Below are 18,673 nucleotides of genomic sequence, written 5' to 3' on the forward strand. Positions count from 1 at the left end.
AAACAAAATCACTTCGATCCATTCTTCTACACTCGCTGTCATTATTAACACTTTTATCATGCATGATTGAAGAACTAGGCAATAATGTTTATATTCAGAGAAATGATTGCAAAATGTATTATGGCCTTTATTAAATTAGTAGAGTTCACACATTATTATATTTTTAACAAAACTATCAGAATCACTTCCAATTTTATTTTCAAATTTTCATCACCATAGATCTTATTATAAAATCACTATTAGCACCCTCACAATCACTAAATTTAATAACAACGAGTGTTACGCGCAGTTCCACCAAACATCCATTCTTATGTTGCATTATAAAACGATTGATCACACGTTAGCTTCGAAACTTAACAACCATTACTGATTAATACAAAGGATGCTACAGCTCGTGGTAAACGAACTGAACCATCAACAACCAGCACTGGTTTATAAGTAACTAATGAGCCCTGGCGGTCCCTCCGTTCGAAGAGGATCTGATAATATGCCGAAACATATTAACAGATCCTCGCCTGAATGCAGCCGTTTCATGATAAATCATGAACCGTTAGAGGTGTGCCAAAGTATTGGGAAGGTGATATGTTTCACAGACGGGTATTATTATGGTGCACCTTCTACTTTGGCACCGTCAAACCCTGTGATCGTGGCCAGGGATTATCTTTCGTGTTATTATATAAAAACAAAATCTCATTCCAAATTTTAGGACCCTATTGCGGGAGGAATGTCTGAAATAATCACTGGAAAATTCCCCAAACGTATTTCAGAAGAAATCTCTGGAGAAATCACTTAAAGATTCTCCGAAGATATTCCTCCAGGAAGCTGCCCCAGACATTTCGGAAGAACCTGTGGAATAGTCGCGTAAGGCGCCGTCCACAAATTACGTAACGTTCTAGAGGGAGGGGGGAGTAGGCTCAAGCGTTACGGCTCATACAAAAATTTGAAATTTTTCATACAAAAAGCGTTATGGAGGGGGGGAGGGGGTTGAAAATTTCGAAATTTAACTTTACGCAATAAATGGATGCTGCCTAAGAGTTTATGAAGGTTTCGCTGGAGCTTCTAGAATTTTGCAGCAGGATGCATATAAATTAAAAATTAGTGACTTTAAAGACCATTTTCGAGACTTTGAAGACCTCCCATGTAACATTAACAGTTGAGTAACAGCTTAGTCAGTTAAAATAAGTGCATTTTAGCTGAATTTTAGTTGTTATTCAACTGAAAATGATACTTGGGCTCGCATTGAAAATGAAGTTTTCAAAGACTTGTATTTGATTAGTTTCTAAGTATCTAAACAGAGACTGCCGCAGGCCCTTTTAACATGTCCTCATGACCCACTAGAACAATCGGTTGGGAAACGCTGTTCTAGATAAAGTTTAAAACGATAAATACTCTCATCGGAAAACAGTGATACGAAATGCCCCGATTGGAATAAGAGCACTTCTTTACACACATTAAATTTTTTATTCTATTTTTATGTAGGTACCTACTAAATGTACTACTCACCTCGTTGTAATAGTTTTCTTCAGCATTGGTAGTAGAGTGGTAGTCCCAGATTGCTTTGTAGGAGCCATTATCGTTCCAAATCAGTATCCAGATTGCAACAACGACCGATCGATCGATCGTACTGGATCAATATCACTATTATACTTTCCCACTTGAATTAGCACCGATGTCCAGACACGCTAGCGTTTGTTTCTATTAACCACACACACCGTACGATACACAATATGAAACGTTTCGAAAACAAATACACTCACGTACATGCACGCCCTCGAGAAATAGTAACGGTTTTTCCTCACTGGTTTGTAATTTCCGACTTTTCTCGTTGTCCCTTGGCAATGCTGTTTTGTCACTCAAAAAGTAACATCCTCAGAAAAATCAAAAGATGATTCATAGACTTTTTATCGATTGATCACAACGATTTCACTTCTCACGTACGCACTTTCCTGATACAGGGAGACTAGCAAACTATATTGCGGATTTCCTTTTACTCGTCAGCTGTTGTCGGGTCGCGCTGTACAATTGCTGGTCACTTTGATCAATCTTTCAACTGATTTGAAGAACTCCTGTGATGCTAACAAATACCGACTCAACCACATTAGAACACTCTGGAACAATAGAAGAAACATCAACAGGTTAATGAAACACTACACACTCAGGCTTTCGTTTAGCTTACAAATTGCAGCCATCTATCTAAGCATTTGTTGATAATGGAAATGTAAAACACAAAACTCAACTAAACAATAGATAACAACAACACAAAATCAACAACATAGCTGCAGACCAGTAATCCGAATGTGTTACGACCAAACCGACTCCCCGACTAGCATCGTGGACTTTACGGTCGCGGGTGCTAGCTTTACTACTGTGGTTAGGTAGCTATTTCGAAGACCGACGAAGCTCGCGCTTTTTTTTTCTGTCGAGCAAAAGGACTTCCCTCATCACGGCGGTAGCGGCAGACCGAGTGAGAACACCTTGAGGAATGATCTGTTCCTTTTACACACATCTAGGGTGACCTTCTGATTGAGTTTGAAATACAGGAAACAGAAGTTGGTTTTGTTAGACTGAATTAATCAATTATAGATCTTGTCGTAAGGTTGTTTCTATAATTTCAATCAATCTTATTTCGATCCAAATAGTAATTCTGAATGGTTGTTTGGCATTTTGTGCTGCAAAACCATTTTAACGATATAGAGCAATAACTTTTAAATATTTTTTTGTGAAAACATTCGAGAATAATTATCGAGGCCAGCCGGGCGTAATTTTGACAAAATTTTAGCTTTGGCAAAGGTTTAACGTGTACATAAATGTGAAGTATTATTAAATTATACCATATATTCAAAAACAGCAGCAAGCAATACTATATACATTTTTATACATTATACTCTTTAAAATTGCTTTACTTTTGTAAAAATTTCATATTTGAAGAAAATCAAAACATATTTTTGAACACAATTGAGTTTCAAAGCAACAAGGTTTCATCTTCGAAATAACATAGAAGAAATTTTTAAAATGATGGATAACACATATGTTCAAATTTGAAAAGCTGTTCAAGTTCACATACGTCATACACCGGATTCTGTTTTTGCACGGGGGATGCGTATAGTTCAAAAAAAAAAAAAAGAATTCAGTACACAATTTCAAAAACCGTTTCTCTACGCTTCATGCAAAAATAAGGTTTTGGCGTAAAAAATGTATGGAAACTTTTTTGCACGGCTGCGTAAAAAATCCGTGCAAAAACAAAATCGGAATTGAAAGCATTATTATTGTTGTAGGGAGACTTACGGCACCATTCGACTATTATCGGCAACCAAATTTCAAACGCCAAATTCACAGCATTGATTCTTTGCTCTGTCCGCTTCCCACTGGCGAGATTTCCGAGACTGAACAAACAATACCGCCAGAGATGTCATCAATTCAAATGAAGACGCTTCAAAATGCGACTGATTTGGAGCTGCCGAAGTGATTCACCAGCAGTTTTTATGGGAAAGTTGCCGAACAGAATGAGGCTGCCGACAATAGTCATACTGACAAGAAATGTTCGCAGCGTTGTAAAAATGTTTCCAAAATCATTTTGACAAGTCTGTCGGTGTGAATCGATAGAGGATTGAGCAACGCATAAATGTAAACAGACAACCACGGAATTTGTCTGCTGATGTCCGAGAATATTACAAAAGAAGCGCGGCATCGGCTTAGACCGCCGAGAATACGTAAGTTCCCCTATTTCATCTTGGAAAATTGACAAATTGAAATATAGTTTCTGTTCAGCTAAATGTTCTACTTTTTTTTATTGAAATGCCAAATGTTAAAAGTTAAAGCATAAAATATTTCATCAGGAAAATCAGAACTTTTCCTTAGTTATCAAAATATAATCAGGACGCTTCAATACAAATCAGGTCGGATGGTAACCCTATACACATCTGGCGGTGGAAGGTCCTTGCTGCAGAGACCCCACCGAGGCAAGAAGTAAATAACCGAAAAATATTACCTCGGTGTCAGTATGTGTGTTCAACCGAGTAAACGAATAAGAATCAGTAGTAGGACGAGCTTCTTATTACTCCATGTGTTTTGTGCGAGCCCTTCTGACTTGTTCCTTGATGATCCTTTTTCATTTTTTTTCTATCCTAATATAATCGGATGTAAGTCTGCTGGCTGCACGCAAGGACTTGTTACGCGCCAATCGAAGGGTATGCTGCGCAACTGCAGAAACCACTATCCCAGGGATCGATGTACGACCACAGACAAACGTCTGTGATTCAGGGGTGCTGTACGACGGTGAAGATGACTGTTGCAATGATAGCAGATTTGGTAAACCTGGAAGAATTAACCTTTTTGATTGAGGGTATGCGTGAGGGGGACGGAGACCATGGTAAGCAGCTAGCTTTGGGATAGAAGGATTGCCTTTTAAACGGTACTGAACAACAGGCACGGTTACATAGAGTAGACAGAAGAGCTGTCTTCGTATGCGGAACGGTGTCTTCGAGAGAAAGTTTTTTTTTTAAATTCTAAATCAGAATCTCACTCTTCAAAATGGAAACATTTTTTCAGTTCATCTACCTACCATAAACAAAACATACCAATCAAAACCGTGGACAAAATCCTGCAGTATTTTCTGAAACATTCCTTGAACACTAGAGGGTTTCTTTGGAGAAATGTATGTATGAATAAAGGAATTAATAGGATAATGTAGCTGTAGAATTTACTGGTGTAAGCCCTTAATGAAGTTTTAAGGAATCCATGAATAATTTACTAGCTAAATTTTTCGAGAATTTTTTAGAGGCCCCATCAGGATCCCTTAATGAAATGCTGTTGAAATCCCAAAAAAAATCTCTGGAGCAAAATTCTGGATAAATTTCATGAGAAATGGATCAAGGTCATTAAGGAATTCATGACAGAGTTTCTAATAGATTACGTGACAAACCTCTGAAGGAGTTCATGGAGCAATTCCAGGAAGAATCCATGGAGGAATGCCTATGAAAATGGCTGGAATTCGAAGTTATTAAACAACAAAGTAGGAACTCCACAAAAAAAATCGTTTAGGATTTCCTGGAATAATCGGAATTTATCCTAAAGAACAACAACTGGACAAATCGATAGAAGAATTTCTGAAGAAAATTCTAGTAGCATTGTTGGGGTAATCCCTGTAAACATTACTGGAGCTACCTGTGTTGGATAAGTCTCTGAATGTATTCTTAAATAAATCTTTGAAAATTTTCAATTTTAGCGTTACATAATAAATGGACGCTGCCTATGTCCAACCATTAGGTACTCGCTAGATGCACATTTGCACAGGATTACCCTCGCGCTGAGTAATATTTGTAATAGGTGTGGGGCCTTTCTCATGTAATTTGGAAATGCCCGGATATGGACGCCTTCAGAGCGCAACTTTTGGATATCCTTGCGGCCGGCAGACGAATACCGGCAAGAAATTGGTACCAATGCTATTACACGTTAATCGAGCTACCACGATATACCTACCGGATGAGCAGAAGAAAACCCTCAACCCAATCCTCACCATGTCCTTTTTATTACAAAAATTGTGACCATTAACCTCGAGTGGCCACGAGTACCCTGGATCCATCCCATACTAAATTTGATACAAATAGTGAATGATTTGTAAATAATACAACAAAATGAATTTCGGCTCGGTACACTGAACCAAGAAATATCATAGAAGATATTAAAAACGTCACATACTCTTACGACAATTGAAATCCAATTCACGTTATATGTGTCCATTGACATTCATGTAAGAAACATATAAATCTCATTATGATACTCCATAATATTCAATTATCAACACTATGAAACGTAGGGTGCCGGTGCCATTAGTGGACTACCTAAGCTATAAAAAATCATAACAAAATAACGAAAAGCCTTAACAGAGATCTTTTGGTGTCAACAGAAAGATTTCAACCTCTACTATATGGGAAAAATATAAAAAGAGTGATAAAACTAATTTTTTAACATAAAATCGCTTGAGCCACTATTGGTACACGTGTTCCAGTAGTTGCGCTAGTGCTCCAGTAGTAGACGTTCGGGAATGATATAAGGAATTTTAAACAAAATGGTAATTTTTTACATAGGTTTAACATTTTTCCCTCGGAACAGCAATTAATATCTTTCGAATGAAGCATAAAGATCATCTCTAGAGCTTTTCTTCATTTTTATACATCCATTTTAAGAACTGCTTCCATCCGTTGATCCACTACTGGAACACGACGGCTACTACTGGTGCAAGGGAGCAATTTTTTTGCATAAACTTAATTATTTATATGACTTTTTGATAAAATAAAAAGCTGAAATTTGGCAAATCAACTAAACTAGAGACGATCTATCCATCAAAAATAGCACATGTCGTTTTTATCGAAAAATGTTCGTTTTATTCCATAGTCCAATCTACTGGTACATTACAACCATTGGTACCGGCACCCTATATGAACAAAAGTCATGTATTCAATCCAATGAATGCTATGGGATTGGCAGATGTCAAAAGTCATTGTAGCGTTATCTTCGTAATGGCGATTTTGAGTCTCAAAGAATCATTGTGAAGTATTTGGAATAAAATTTTGTTTCAACGCGACGTGGATTACAGAATTATGTTTGGGATAGTCAAAAAGTAAGTAAAAAACGTTATTTAAATATTTATAAACGAAAAAATGAATGTGAATTAATTCTTTTAGACTTGAACATTAACTCTATTCCTAGCTGAAGTCAACGGAACAAGGTCGGAAGGAACGGAACAAACCATCCAGAAGAATTCAGAGCTAATAGAATCGGTTAACCAATATAATCCAATGCATTCGCTTCCATCGCTTATTCACACAAATGACAATCATGTGTAAAATAAACAGATTTTTTTAAAATTATGGTTAGATTGTTCATCAATTCTACTGGATAAAAACTGAAGAAGAATCATCACAAACTCATTTTAATATCTAACAAAAATCACTAACAATAGCAATAATTTTCATCTGAATTTCACATAAAACTCATTGCCAAAATCCAATGGATCGTATGATAAATTTGCATCAAATGTATGTGTTTTATCAGATGAATTTAATCAAAAAGAAATCGCACAAGTTTATGTGTTAAATTGATGAGCGTTATGTGAAAAGCTACATGGAAAAAAACTATATGTGTTTTCAGATAAATCTGATATGATTCCTTGGTTCAGTGTAGAACGTTAAACGCGATTAAGGCGAAGTAGGCCGTCATTGAAATTTGTACGCGTCATTGATGATTGTTGCTAATTCATCTCACGATTCAGAATCAAAGAAAATCAGTTGGTTTTGCACTGACACTGCTGAAAAAGTATCAGCATACTTTATTCATGTTAGCGCGTACAATGATACTTTTTAAAGTCAATATAAACTATCAAGACTGAGTTTTATCACTTTGAAACGCAAGCTGAAAAGTCATCGTTGTTGTCAAAACGAATGACAGGCTACTTAGCCTTAAGTCTCAAACAAATGAACTAGTTAAAAAAGCTGCGAGTTTAGTGCTACGGCTATCTGGACCCATCTTGAATTATATACGGTAAAATCAAAATCTAGAAAAGATCCTTCAAGAATTTGTGTCGAGATTTTCGTTGATTCAAAGAATGATCTTTAGCGAGTATGACATCCTTTTTATTAAAGTTCGTTGATTTGAATATGATATCCTTGGTGGACATGACAATAAGTGCGGCAAGAATCCTACAAAATCTCGTCCCAAATATGTGTTATTATTATTATATACAATCAACCAATTGAAAATATATATTCAAGCAATTTTTATATATTTGTCTAGGATATTTTTGTAAAGTTAATTTCTTTGGCTTTCCTGTGTATAGAGCATCATCGCACTTGTCACATGATATACGAATGCAAAAATGGCAACTTTGGCAAAAAAAGCTTTCAATTAATAATTACGGAAGTATCATTAGAACACTATGCCAAGAAATAGGTTCTGTTTTAGTAGGGACGTAATGTCAAGAAGATGAAGAAGCATCTTTTTAGGAATCTATCAATAATTTCTATAGCCATCTTATCACAAATCAGCTATAATCCTTACCACGAGCAGTTTAGATGACTCCAAAAACTACGTGGCCTTTTTTTGCATTTTCAGACCCATTATCTTCCTCTATCGCCCCTAAGGATGAATGTTCTCATGATTTCACACAGTTTTCACTATAACTTTGACAAAAATCTAGGAGTAGAGATCGATCGATATATTCATGAAAAGCCAATTTATTGTGTGCTAAAATTGATCAGGGAAGGATATTGTTCGAAGTTTTCCAAGGATCTGTTCAGAAATCCTTCAAGAATCTTATTTTAAATTTGATTTGTAAAGAAATCTTCCGAGAATCTACAGAAAATCTTGTCATTTTCATTTTGTTCAAACATTCATTGAGGATTGCAGCATATTTTCACCAAGTTATAATGCAGGGATTTGCAAACAAGGATTTTTTATGATTCTCTTCAGAATTGATCACGTTTTTACGGCAATTTTCCGAAATAACCGACGTAAGAACTTATCACAACGCTATTGAATCTGACTACTATCTTGTGAATGTCATGGTGAAACTGCGCCCAAAACTATCCATCATCAGTAATGTACGGTACCGACGCCCGCCTCGGTACAAACTACTGTAAGTGAAACAGCCGAACTTAGCCACTGCATAGGGACAGAATCCCGAGGCAGCGTTGCAAGAAGAGGGGAGATTGAAGAACGTTAAAGATGTCATCGATCAGCTCAAAAACAACAAGTCGGCTGGTAAGGATAGTATTTAGGCTGATCTCATCAAAATGGGCCCGGAGAGGTTGGCCGTCTGTCGACATTGGCCTGGAATGTGAAAACTATCGTGCAACCACTATTCTAAATGTCTTGAGCTTCAGCTTGAGCTTGATTGGCCGTCCGTGGTTGCTACGCCAGTATAGCCATATCAGCTGCACTTACACAAGGAACCAACCAGATGACTGCTTGGGACTAACAGATATCCTCAGTGTACAAGTGCTTTTTTAGGCAACAATGGCGATAGGTAACAATATTTTTAGGCAACAATGGCGCCTGCCACGTCAGAATGCAGACCAATGAGGTGAAGGGGAGGAATTGTTGATGCATTAAACCCACAGTGAACCGGATATACCCCTGCATCTACGCCAGTTTGTTAAATGGTGGTAAATTTATGGCAGAGAGGAAGCAATTGAAAGATACAATTGCAAAGTACGAGGAAAAGGTCGGGCCTGGGATTGAAACCATGACTTTCTGCTTATGAAGCAGAAGCGGTAGCCATTGGACAACCAATCCCGTCCGTGCAATCACATATTCTAAATGTCGTCAACAAAGTTCTATCGAATATTATCTAACGTCGATTATCATAAAGTAAATGAATTGGTGGGAAGGTATCGAGCAGGGTTCATCAACGGCCGCTTGACAACTGATCGAATCTACACTACAGGAAAATCCTTCTAAAATTCTGTCAATACCATGTAGCAACGCATAATCTGTTCATCGATTTTAAAGCGGTTTACGTTAGAATTATCCGCAAAGAGCTATGGAAAATTATGGGCAAGCACAGCTTTTCCGTAAAACTCACAAGACTACGCAACGATGCACTGTGTTGGATTTGGTTGATTTCATGCGCTTTTTGAATAGCGCCCAAACCGTTAATTTTAGTGATATAGTTTAGCCATTTTGTGGAGCTTCAGAGTGCGCTCTGAGAGCAAAACTTAAATCTAAATATCTATGGTAGAATCCAGCTGGAATATTACAGATACATCAAGATAAGCAAAAAGGTTTTTTTAAGCCCAGTGGTTCAAACGCCCAGGCTATACAAAAAAAGGATTCTTAAGGTATGTTCTAGTTGAATGTTCTAGTTGAATAACCGGTCTGTTGACTGGTCACTGCCTTAGTAGGTATCATCTATATAAAATTGGGAAAATCCAATCTTCTGAATGTCGTTTTTGTCTTTGTTAGCTGGGATCGTGCGCTATATCAACCAACGTCTATCACACCTTAGTTGTGACAGGATATTTGATTAGCACCAAATCAAATATGGGTCTTACCACAATATTCCAAAATATTTGACGCAGTGGTTAAATAGGCTCTTCAGGAAAGGAAAAAAAATAAATTAAATTAAAAAAAAATAGATGATTTAATATTTATGACAAATTTCGAACTGGCATACCTGATCCATGGATCGCCATACAATCAGAGACTCCCCCTAAATGCAACGTTATCTATGAATGGTCCCGTACTCCCAAAAATACATGCTTGTATAGCAAATGTACAAACAGAAAGTGCATTATTCCACATTGCCCTCAGGAATTGCTCAGCGTTCAAGACCTCGAAGGTACAGCACAACGACAAGAAGGATCCGCGAAGACAGTGCAGAAGAAGCATACACGGAGACGGAATTCAACTCAATTTTGGGTTGTTTCAACGCAATTCCGTAGTTGAGCCCAATAACTCAATTTTGGCTAAATTTCCAAGGTACCCACTAGGTAGTTTGGCTTTGATTCCATTAGAAAAATATACTCAATTTTGGGTTGATTTAACGCAAAATTGAGTTCTTTCGACCCAAACATGAGAAAAGTTGCATTTACCCAAATTTGGCTTATTGGGCCAAAGTACCCCCATTGGGTAGATGCAGCTCTCTCTATTTTTGACAACATTCGTGTGGGAGAAAGAGAAAACCGAGAGATTTTGGGTTGAAACTATAATCGATATACTTAATTTTGGGTAAAGTAAACTCAAAAATTAAGTAAAAATATTTCTCCGTGTAGGTACCTATATGACTTTTTGTTTGTTACCATTTCCAGAGAGGAGATGGGTCTCGATTTTCGCGAATGGGAATTTCTGGTTTTTCTCATCCTTGCCATCGCCATTGTCACCGATCGGGAGGATGAAGGGAACGACGGAGGCATGACCGCACTAGATGACTTGGAATGGGAATAAATTTAAATTTTCAGACAGGCGCACTAATTATGTTCTAGTTGAATAAGCATTGTGATGTGTAAGGCGCTCTGTTGTTGTTGCTTCTTTTTTGGCGACTGCTTGTTGCTTAGCTTATTGGGAAAATGATACCCGCGTACTTCAGCGAGGGAACCAGGAAGCACGAACCAAGCCAATCCTTATGTGCACGTTGCATGGGAATGCAAAATTCGCTGCTCCCAAATCTTGTTTCATGTATCATTCGTAGATGTTGTCGGAAATACATAAGGAAACCGTCAAAAATCAGGTCCCTTGACGGTGGGACCATCGATTATAGTCATCATTTCGAGAAGCCCGTCTCTAGTAAGTAACACAACGGTCCCATTTGTTGACGAAGGTCGAAATGTCACTGTGTCTTTTTTCGCTGAAGACACTCCGGCAGACTTTCTCAACCTCGTCGCTATGTACATTAGAGGTACCGTAAAACGGGGTATCTTCGATAATGTGGGTAACCTTGATAGTGCAGGTCCCATAATCTATTCAATGAAATAACAAAATTTCTGTCAAATATTAAGCAAAACGAACGCAAAAATAAACAGATTTAGTATAACACCTTATGACAGTGCTATTTCTATCAAAAACATTTCTCGCATAATTTATGATCTCGCCCTAAAAGCCATTGGCATGGTAACCATGTGTGTAGCTCGTTGTTTCTGAGCATTTGAATGGAATTACACGTTATTTAACAACGCTATGGTGAAGAAAGGATCATGCCCTACCTACCAGTGGTGTAGGTTTGGATCAGAGCGTTAAGTTAATCATGATTAAAAATATGATGATTAAACGATAAACCATGCGAAAAGCTTTTCCATTTGGATTGTTTCCTTTATCATGGGTAAAGCTTATTATTTTCAACTCTAAGACACATCCGTTGTGTACATCAAGGTGTTCAGGTTGTACCAAAGTAATTTAATGATTATTTTTATGATTAATCAATGATTAATCATTAATCATTCACTAGCTAATGATTAAATGCCTAAAAGTATGCATCAAACGCCTTGAAGTATGCAACTAATAGATTATACACTAGATTATGACGAACGTTACTCATGATTAACGATAGATCCCACTTAAGAAATTTTTGGCATTCCTTAGAGCAAATTAATCATATTTTTTTTAATAAAAAATGGTGATTAAATTTATGATTAATCATTAACGCTCTGGTTTGGATGCTTATTCATTCATTTGCTCAGAAACAACGAACTACACACGTGGTTACCAATGGCTTTGAGGGCGTTATCCCAGATTATGCGAGATTTAAAGCTATACATTTGAATTAAAAAATAATGGTATTTTAGCATTTTTGAAACAGTTACAACCAATCTCTTTTATTGTCACTTGATGATCAGGTTGTAAAGAGTTCGTTACTTATGCTTGATAGCCTATTTATAATACAGCTTGACTTCGCTCTTAAATCTCCTAGAGAAAATCAGTTCTACAAAATGAGTCCTTTTTTGAAATTACAGTGAGAAATGTTCATTAGCCTGGGACACGGTCATATAAAAAATAAGATTCTCGCTCCAGTCTACTTTTTGGATTGCATTTAGGTCCCATAAAAACTGTGCAAAATTTCAGCTCGATCGATGAAGCTATATTTTAGCACCAGCCGTTCAAAGTTTGTATGGGATTTACTATGGGAAAACTTACTTTTGCAAAGAAAAATCGCCAGAGTTCGCGCATTGTCCTCTATAAAAATTCTGAACACAGATCTCGATAGGTATTTTTACAATGATCAACATTGCCAAAGAATACAAAGCAATCCGAAGCTTGTGAAAAAAGTTATTAAGCATAGACTGTATGGAAATTTTGCTTGATTTTTTTATTATTGTTATTCCTTTACATGTAAAACGTCGCTTGCCAATAGGTTTTCATTGAATAGCTTTTTCCACAAGTGTCGGATTGTTTCGCGGACTTCGGCAATATTCTGCATCGTAAAAATACCTATCGAAGTCTGTGCTCAGAATTATTATTTTTCAATGGGCGACCTCTGGCGATTTTTCTTGCAAAATTAAGTTTTCCCATAGTAAATCTAGTTGCTTAAGAAGAATAAGAAGCAATCGATATCTTATCAGATAAAATATTATACCAGAGACAAACAAATGTAACACTGCCTAATTTTTCATAGAACACACTTTAAAAGGTCATTTCGAACTTATTATGTTACATATCTCACAACAAAGGCGCATGCATCGTTTTCGACCTTGTTTGATGTTCCACAATAGCGCTTTCTTCAGGCTTTGTTACGTGTAATCATATTTCATGCGACATGTTCAAATTTCATTAAAATCGATTCATAAGTGACTAAGATATAACCCTCTAAAGATAGTTATTTTGTATGGAAAATAAAAAAAAAAAAATGCAAGTGTCCTGTTTAATACTGTACATTCCTGGATTTAATTCATATACAATTAAAATCAATGTTTTGATATTGTAATTTAACAAAATATAGTTAATACTCTCATTATATCCACGATGAACAAGTACATACAGTAATTGACCTCAGGTAAAACCAAAGCTGCGAAGGATAGAAAAATGGAAAGACAACTGATTACCTGAATTACGACAACGATGTTTCTATCCCTCTGATATGCAAGAAGGAAACCTATTGCATGAGTAAACAACAGAAGATTCTAAATTCTTTCAAAGTGTATTGAACTGATCGATGAGGGACTTGGAGGAGCTAGATGAAATAAACAGCTGCTGTCAAATATTTCATTCCCTCTGCAAGAAAATGGTAACGGGGAGACTATAGGGCCGTATAAAACGGTTTCCAACTCTTATTTATGATCTAATCAAATCAATTAGAGCAAAACGAAATTGTAAGTGACTGCTATCTAGGACTGAAAGTTATGGAAAGTAATGTCGAGAGAGAAGTATATAAGGAAGTATAAAGATTTGACAAACAAAGACACGCCGTTAGCTTGAAAATAGTTATATTTTATTTTTAATATGAAACAACGTTCAGCAACTCAGCCAAACTCGTCATCTGTCCATGTTGAGACAAATACATCTACATCACACTTCTCGCATAACTTATTAAAAGGACCCTGAAGCCATGTGTAAACATGTGATAGCTTGGCATTTCTAAGCTTATGAATTATTATGCTATTCGCATAACAATCCCGTGTCGACTTTATATTGATTATAATAAGAAAAGTGCTATTAAAATTATAATCTCGAGTCGACTTTATATTGCAAGTTAACTAAAATGTAAAAATAATTTTATAAAAACCTCTTGGAATTTCTAAAAAAATTTTCTTGAAAAAAAAGAAAAAATCTTGAAATAGAACGTTAATCAAAACAGATATGCCAACAGATGGCTCTTTTTTCAGTGGTAATAAAAACAAAATCCAGAAGCAAACATTGCACCACGGAACATAACACACAAAGTTGTCTATTCACATCAATTACTAAAAAAGTAACACAAAATCGGACTCTTCTGGACCAGCTATTTTTACATATTCTGAAAAATCGATTTTATGTTGATTTCTGCTAGATACAGAAAATAGTTGCCTAATATTACGGATCTTCTTTAAGAAAAAAACATCCTAGGATTAGGTTTTTCAGCATTTGTAAAAATTGTTGGTCCAGAAGAACCACGTAGGATCAAGGACGAAATAAAGACGTTCAGGTCTTTTGAAGCTGCCCAAAATTTTATGGCACGTGAGGTAATAGATCAAGATCTAAGAGAAATGTACCGCGCTCTGTAAATCTCCTCTCATCCACGATTTTTTCAATGTTTTAGATGAAAAAAAAAAACTTTACAAAATATGCTTTATCAAAAGATGTTGGAAATTGTGTAAAGTTATCGAAATCATAAAGAAGTAATTTGAATGTTTATCAATAGTTACACTATTGAATCAACTATCACAGACGAGAGAGCGTAACACTCGAAATAATTTCGTCATACATTTCTAATATTTGGTAGGTGGCGCTTTCACTCGAGTTAAACGTTTGCACACTACCGCCACCTAGTTAGCGGTTGGCCAAACACAGTATAGAAAAGGGTAGAAAATCTAATCTCCCATATCTTCATTACTTTCGTTACCATAAAAATAGTGTTCTGTAAAATTTTCAGTTTTTTCGGTGGTAATTTGAAGGTGGCACAAAGACAGTGTCAGTTTATATGAAAATTACTATGGAGATATTTTGGAAAATGTTGAAAAATCGTTAATACTGTAATGGATGTACAAAATTATCATCCAATAATGAAAACACACTCTTCAAACCTTAATGAAGGATGTTACTGAAGAAACAAATCTCTTCTCTTATCCGTAGAATTGAATTGCTCTCTTCAGCAAATTTGTTTATTATGATTTGAAGAATAAGTTTTCATTATCGGCTGACAAGTTTGTACTTACATTCCAGTATTAACGTGTTTGGAATGTTTTTCAAAATTTCTTCATAGTAATTTCCATATAAACCTACATTGCCTTTGGGCCACCTTTAAATCATCAGAAAAGAATATTAAATGTATCATAACTAGCTTCAATCATAAAACATTAAAATAGTCACTCTAGAAACGTGTTTCTGGTTACCTCTTTCACTTTTTTGGTTTTGATCCTGCGTTCCGTTCCACAGCGTTCCATTTCACTTTACTCCGTTCCATGAGCTAAATGACGTTTTTGAACCATTTTTATTCTGAACGATGTGCAAATTAGCGGGGTACAAATTAAAAAAAGTTCAGATTAAATGTGGTCAAATCAACGGGGACGACTAAATGATAAGATTTCACAGAATTTTCCCATTTCAAGGAAGTTATAGTGACCCCAAAACATTTACGCGAAGGCTGTATGAACCCAAACCCTTATACGATAACTTCAATAACTATTTCAATGATTTTGAATAGTTTTCAGATTTTTCCGCCAGAAGTGCTCTTCAAAAATTATGAGATTACGGTTCTTATGCCGTTCTGGATTAAAATTTGGTCAATCCAATACTGAGAAATATAGCCATGTTTTTTAGTGTCGAAATGTCAACTTGAAGTAAAAAGTTCGTAATCAAAATTCATAATATATTTTTGTCAAAATACCCTCGAAATAATATTAGCTCATTGCCTTTCAAATGAGTTTTATTTAGACGTGTAATCATATAGATGTGAAGAAAAACATGTTTCTGTTTTTCAATTTTGCACGGGAGTGTAAAAACAGTTTTTAAACTTAATTTCCACAGAAATACAGTACTGACCCGATTTTGTCAGCCCCCGATTTTGTCTACCCCCGATTTTGTCAGCTTTTTGACCCGATTTTGTCAGCCTATTTTAAATTTGTCGAAAAATTGTTATTTATAGCTTACCACGTTTACATTAAAATTGATGATGATGTTTGATGTCATGCACGCATGGGCGTAGCCAGAGGGGGCAATGACAATGCCTTTTATTAAGTGTTAAAAATCGACATTCCATTATAAGGGAGGGGGGAGCCCCTGATAAAAAAAACTGGCTACGCCCATGTCCATCGCCCTCTTAAAAGTCCATGTAACCATGTAACATGTCAAAATTTGAAAAACAGGAACAAAATAAAATGACCCGATTTTGTCAGGTTCCCCATTTTGTCAGCCTAAAATTCATCGAGGGGCTGACAAAATCGGATCCTTACTGTAATTGCAAAAGGGCTATTTTTAAAGAAATTATAAAGATTATTGAATAATATCTACCTATTTAACTTATTACAGATAAAAATATCTATGGAAACAAAGTACTATAACTATAACTCATTATTTATTAAGTAAAACTTTTTTGTAGCTCAGGCATACAAAGCAATGGTATTATTATTAATTTAAAATATTTTAAAATCCATTTTTTAACGTGTGACCTCGATAGTGAAACGGTTGTCCCCAGAAAGACAGTCTGCATTTAAAAATAAGCTCCCGCACCGCATCGGTGCCTCTCTATCCAAGCAGGCAGCCTTCGTCTCCGTCTTCTAACGGACATTTAAATTCAGTCAACACAACACAGCCCAATCAAATTTCACTTACATTTCGGTTCCATTCCGGCGTCCCAGCTTTCTATGTTTAAGAACTCGGTGTTCACTAAACTATGCTCCGTGCAGTGAACGTAAACTTAAGTAACTAAATATTGAACACTACTAAAATAAAACAAAACTTTTATCAACAAAACCGCGTGCCAGTTGCAGCTTACCGAAAACCACTTTCCGACAGTTATTTTTCGTTATTTTGCCGGCGAGCAAACAAAACACTGTTGAAGCTTCGGCCGACCGACGACGTCTTCTAATCACTCTTTTACGCCGGTTGCTCTTCTGTTTCTTGTTTTCCCTGCCAACCGTCGTATCACAACACAACAGACGAGAACATAAAATACATACGTCATAGGAAAGAGCGAGAGGCGCGCTTGGTGTAAGCTTTCTCGCGTTTTGAAATGAGAGCAGGAAAGCGCGGAAAGCTCAAGGGACCGTTGCACTGTGGGACGGTTACAAACCGATTGGGTTTTAATTTATAGTCCATTTAACGATGAACAGCTGATCGTTCATTTTATGAATGGAAATTTGAGGCGGTTGCGTTGCGCGTGAAAGTAAGGGTTCATTCGCAAATTTCATAACGCCAAAAATGGGCATTTTTGATACCCACCCACCTCCTCATAACACGTTTTGTATGAATATTTTACAAATTTTGTAAGAGCTGTAACATTTTAAGGACACCCACCCACCCCCTTCAGCGTTATGTAATTTGTGAACAGGCCCTATCGGCCAATGTTATCGTTTCGTAAATTGGACTATTCCTGGATGATTCGTAATTGTTACGCTCAAAAGTACACTCCAAACAACAATTTCTTTGAATTTTATCACATTTCTTTTTGTCGAGCTTAAAGGCTTGTTTGCTGTTGAAATAGTTTATTATACAAAAAATTGCCAAAAAAAATATTTTTTTAGCACAAGTTGTACATCGGCAAGCCTCGTTGGATAAATACGAGGAGTGCTGGAAAAATAGAGTTTTTCAACGAGTTGCACACAACATTTCATTTTGCAATTACGAACATTGAATTCTGATCGTTCAAAGTAGAATTAACTGGAGGCACTCAGATATTAATATACCAACTGCCAAAACATAACCGAAAAGTATCACTTTTTAGCACCATTATAAAACAGTGCTGAAAAGTAGTACTTTTCAATACTGTTTTTGTTGGTGAGGAAAATAGGCCGTTATGTTGGTCAGCCTTTTGATAAAAAGTAGGCTGATATGCAATGGAATTACAAAAAGAAAAGTAATCGCCTATCACGATGTGTTGAAAATTACTTGCCAGAAATGCTCAAGAAAATCTGTTTTCTTTGATCGCAGTAAGCAGTTGAAATGAAAAGTCATTTTAAATGAAATTCTTGACCCATACAGACAAATGTTTTTACTTTTTTGAGTGAAACAGCATGCTTACTTAGCTTTAGAGTAAGGTGACCAGACGTCGTGACCATCGCGGGACAACGCAATTTTCAACATGATATTACTGCGTCTTATCTAATTGTTTGACTAAACTGAGCAATTAGATCATGATTAAGACCTAAAATGTTTGTAGAACACACATCTAATACGAATAATGTTTAATTGGGAACGAGATCTGGCAGGGTGTCCCGCGTTTCGCGGGACATATATGGTCGCTTTACTTTAGAGACAAATCGATCACGATCGTCATCGATGCATAAAGAGAGGTAATTATGCGTCCTGGATAAAAACGTATCATTCAGTGAAT

General features: G+C 36.3%; 1 protein-coding gene across 5 annotated transcripts in view; it reads right to left on the reverse strand.

The window, feature by feature from the left end:
* The window catches only part of LOC5572162 (G2/mitotic-specific cyclin-B3), a 56,929-nt gene that overhangs the window by 23,959 nt on the left and 14,297 nt on the right, over positions 1–18,673 (reverse strand). Inside the window, exons 1-2 of one of the 5 annotated variants that reach the window (XM_021845829.1) lie at positions 16,954–17,208; positions 1,504–2,108 (exon numbers count right to left, since the gene is read on the reverse strand). The exons of 1 other annotated variant lie outside the window; for it this stretch is intronic. In XM_021845829.1, the coding sequence (XP_021701521.1) occupies positions 1,504–1,571 (68 nt within the window). In that variant the 5' untranslated portion in view covers positions 1,572–2,108; positions 16,954–17,208. Of the gene's footprint in view, positions 1–1,503; positions 2,109–2,176; positions 2,412–16,953; positions 17,210–18,673 lie in introns of those variants that run through there. 3 more of the 5 variants (XM_021845842.1, XM_021845834.1, XM_021845851.1) reach the window with 3 other exon arrangements.

Source organism: Aedes aegypti, chromosome 1 (assembly GCF_002204515.2).
Source record: "Aedes aegypti strain LVP_AGWG chromosome 1, AaegL5.0 Primary Assembly, whole genome shotgun sequence".
In the NCBI taxonomy this organism is placed as follows: Eukaryota; Metazoa; Arthropoda; class Insecta; order Diptera; family Culicidae; genus Aedes; species Aedes aegypti.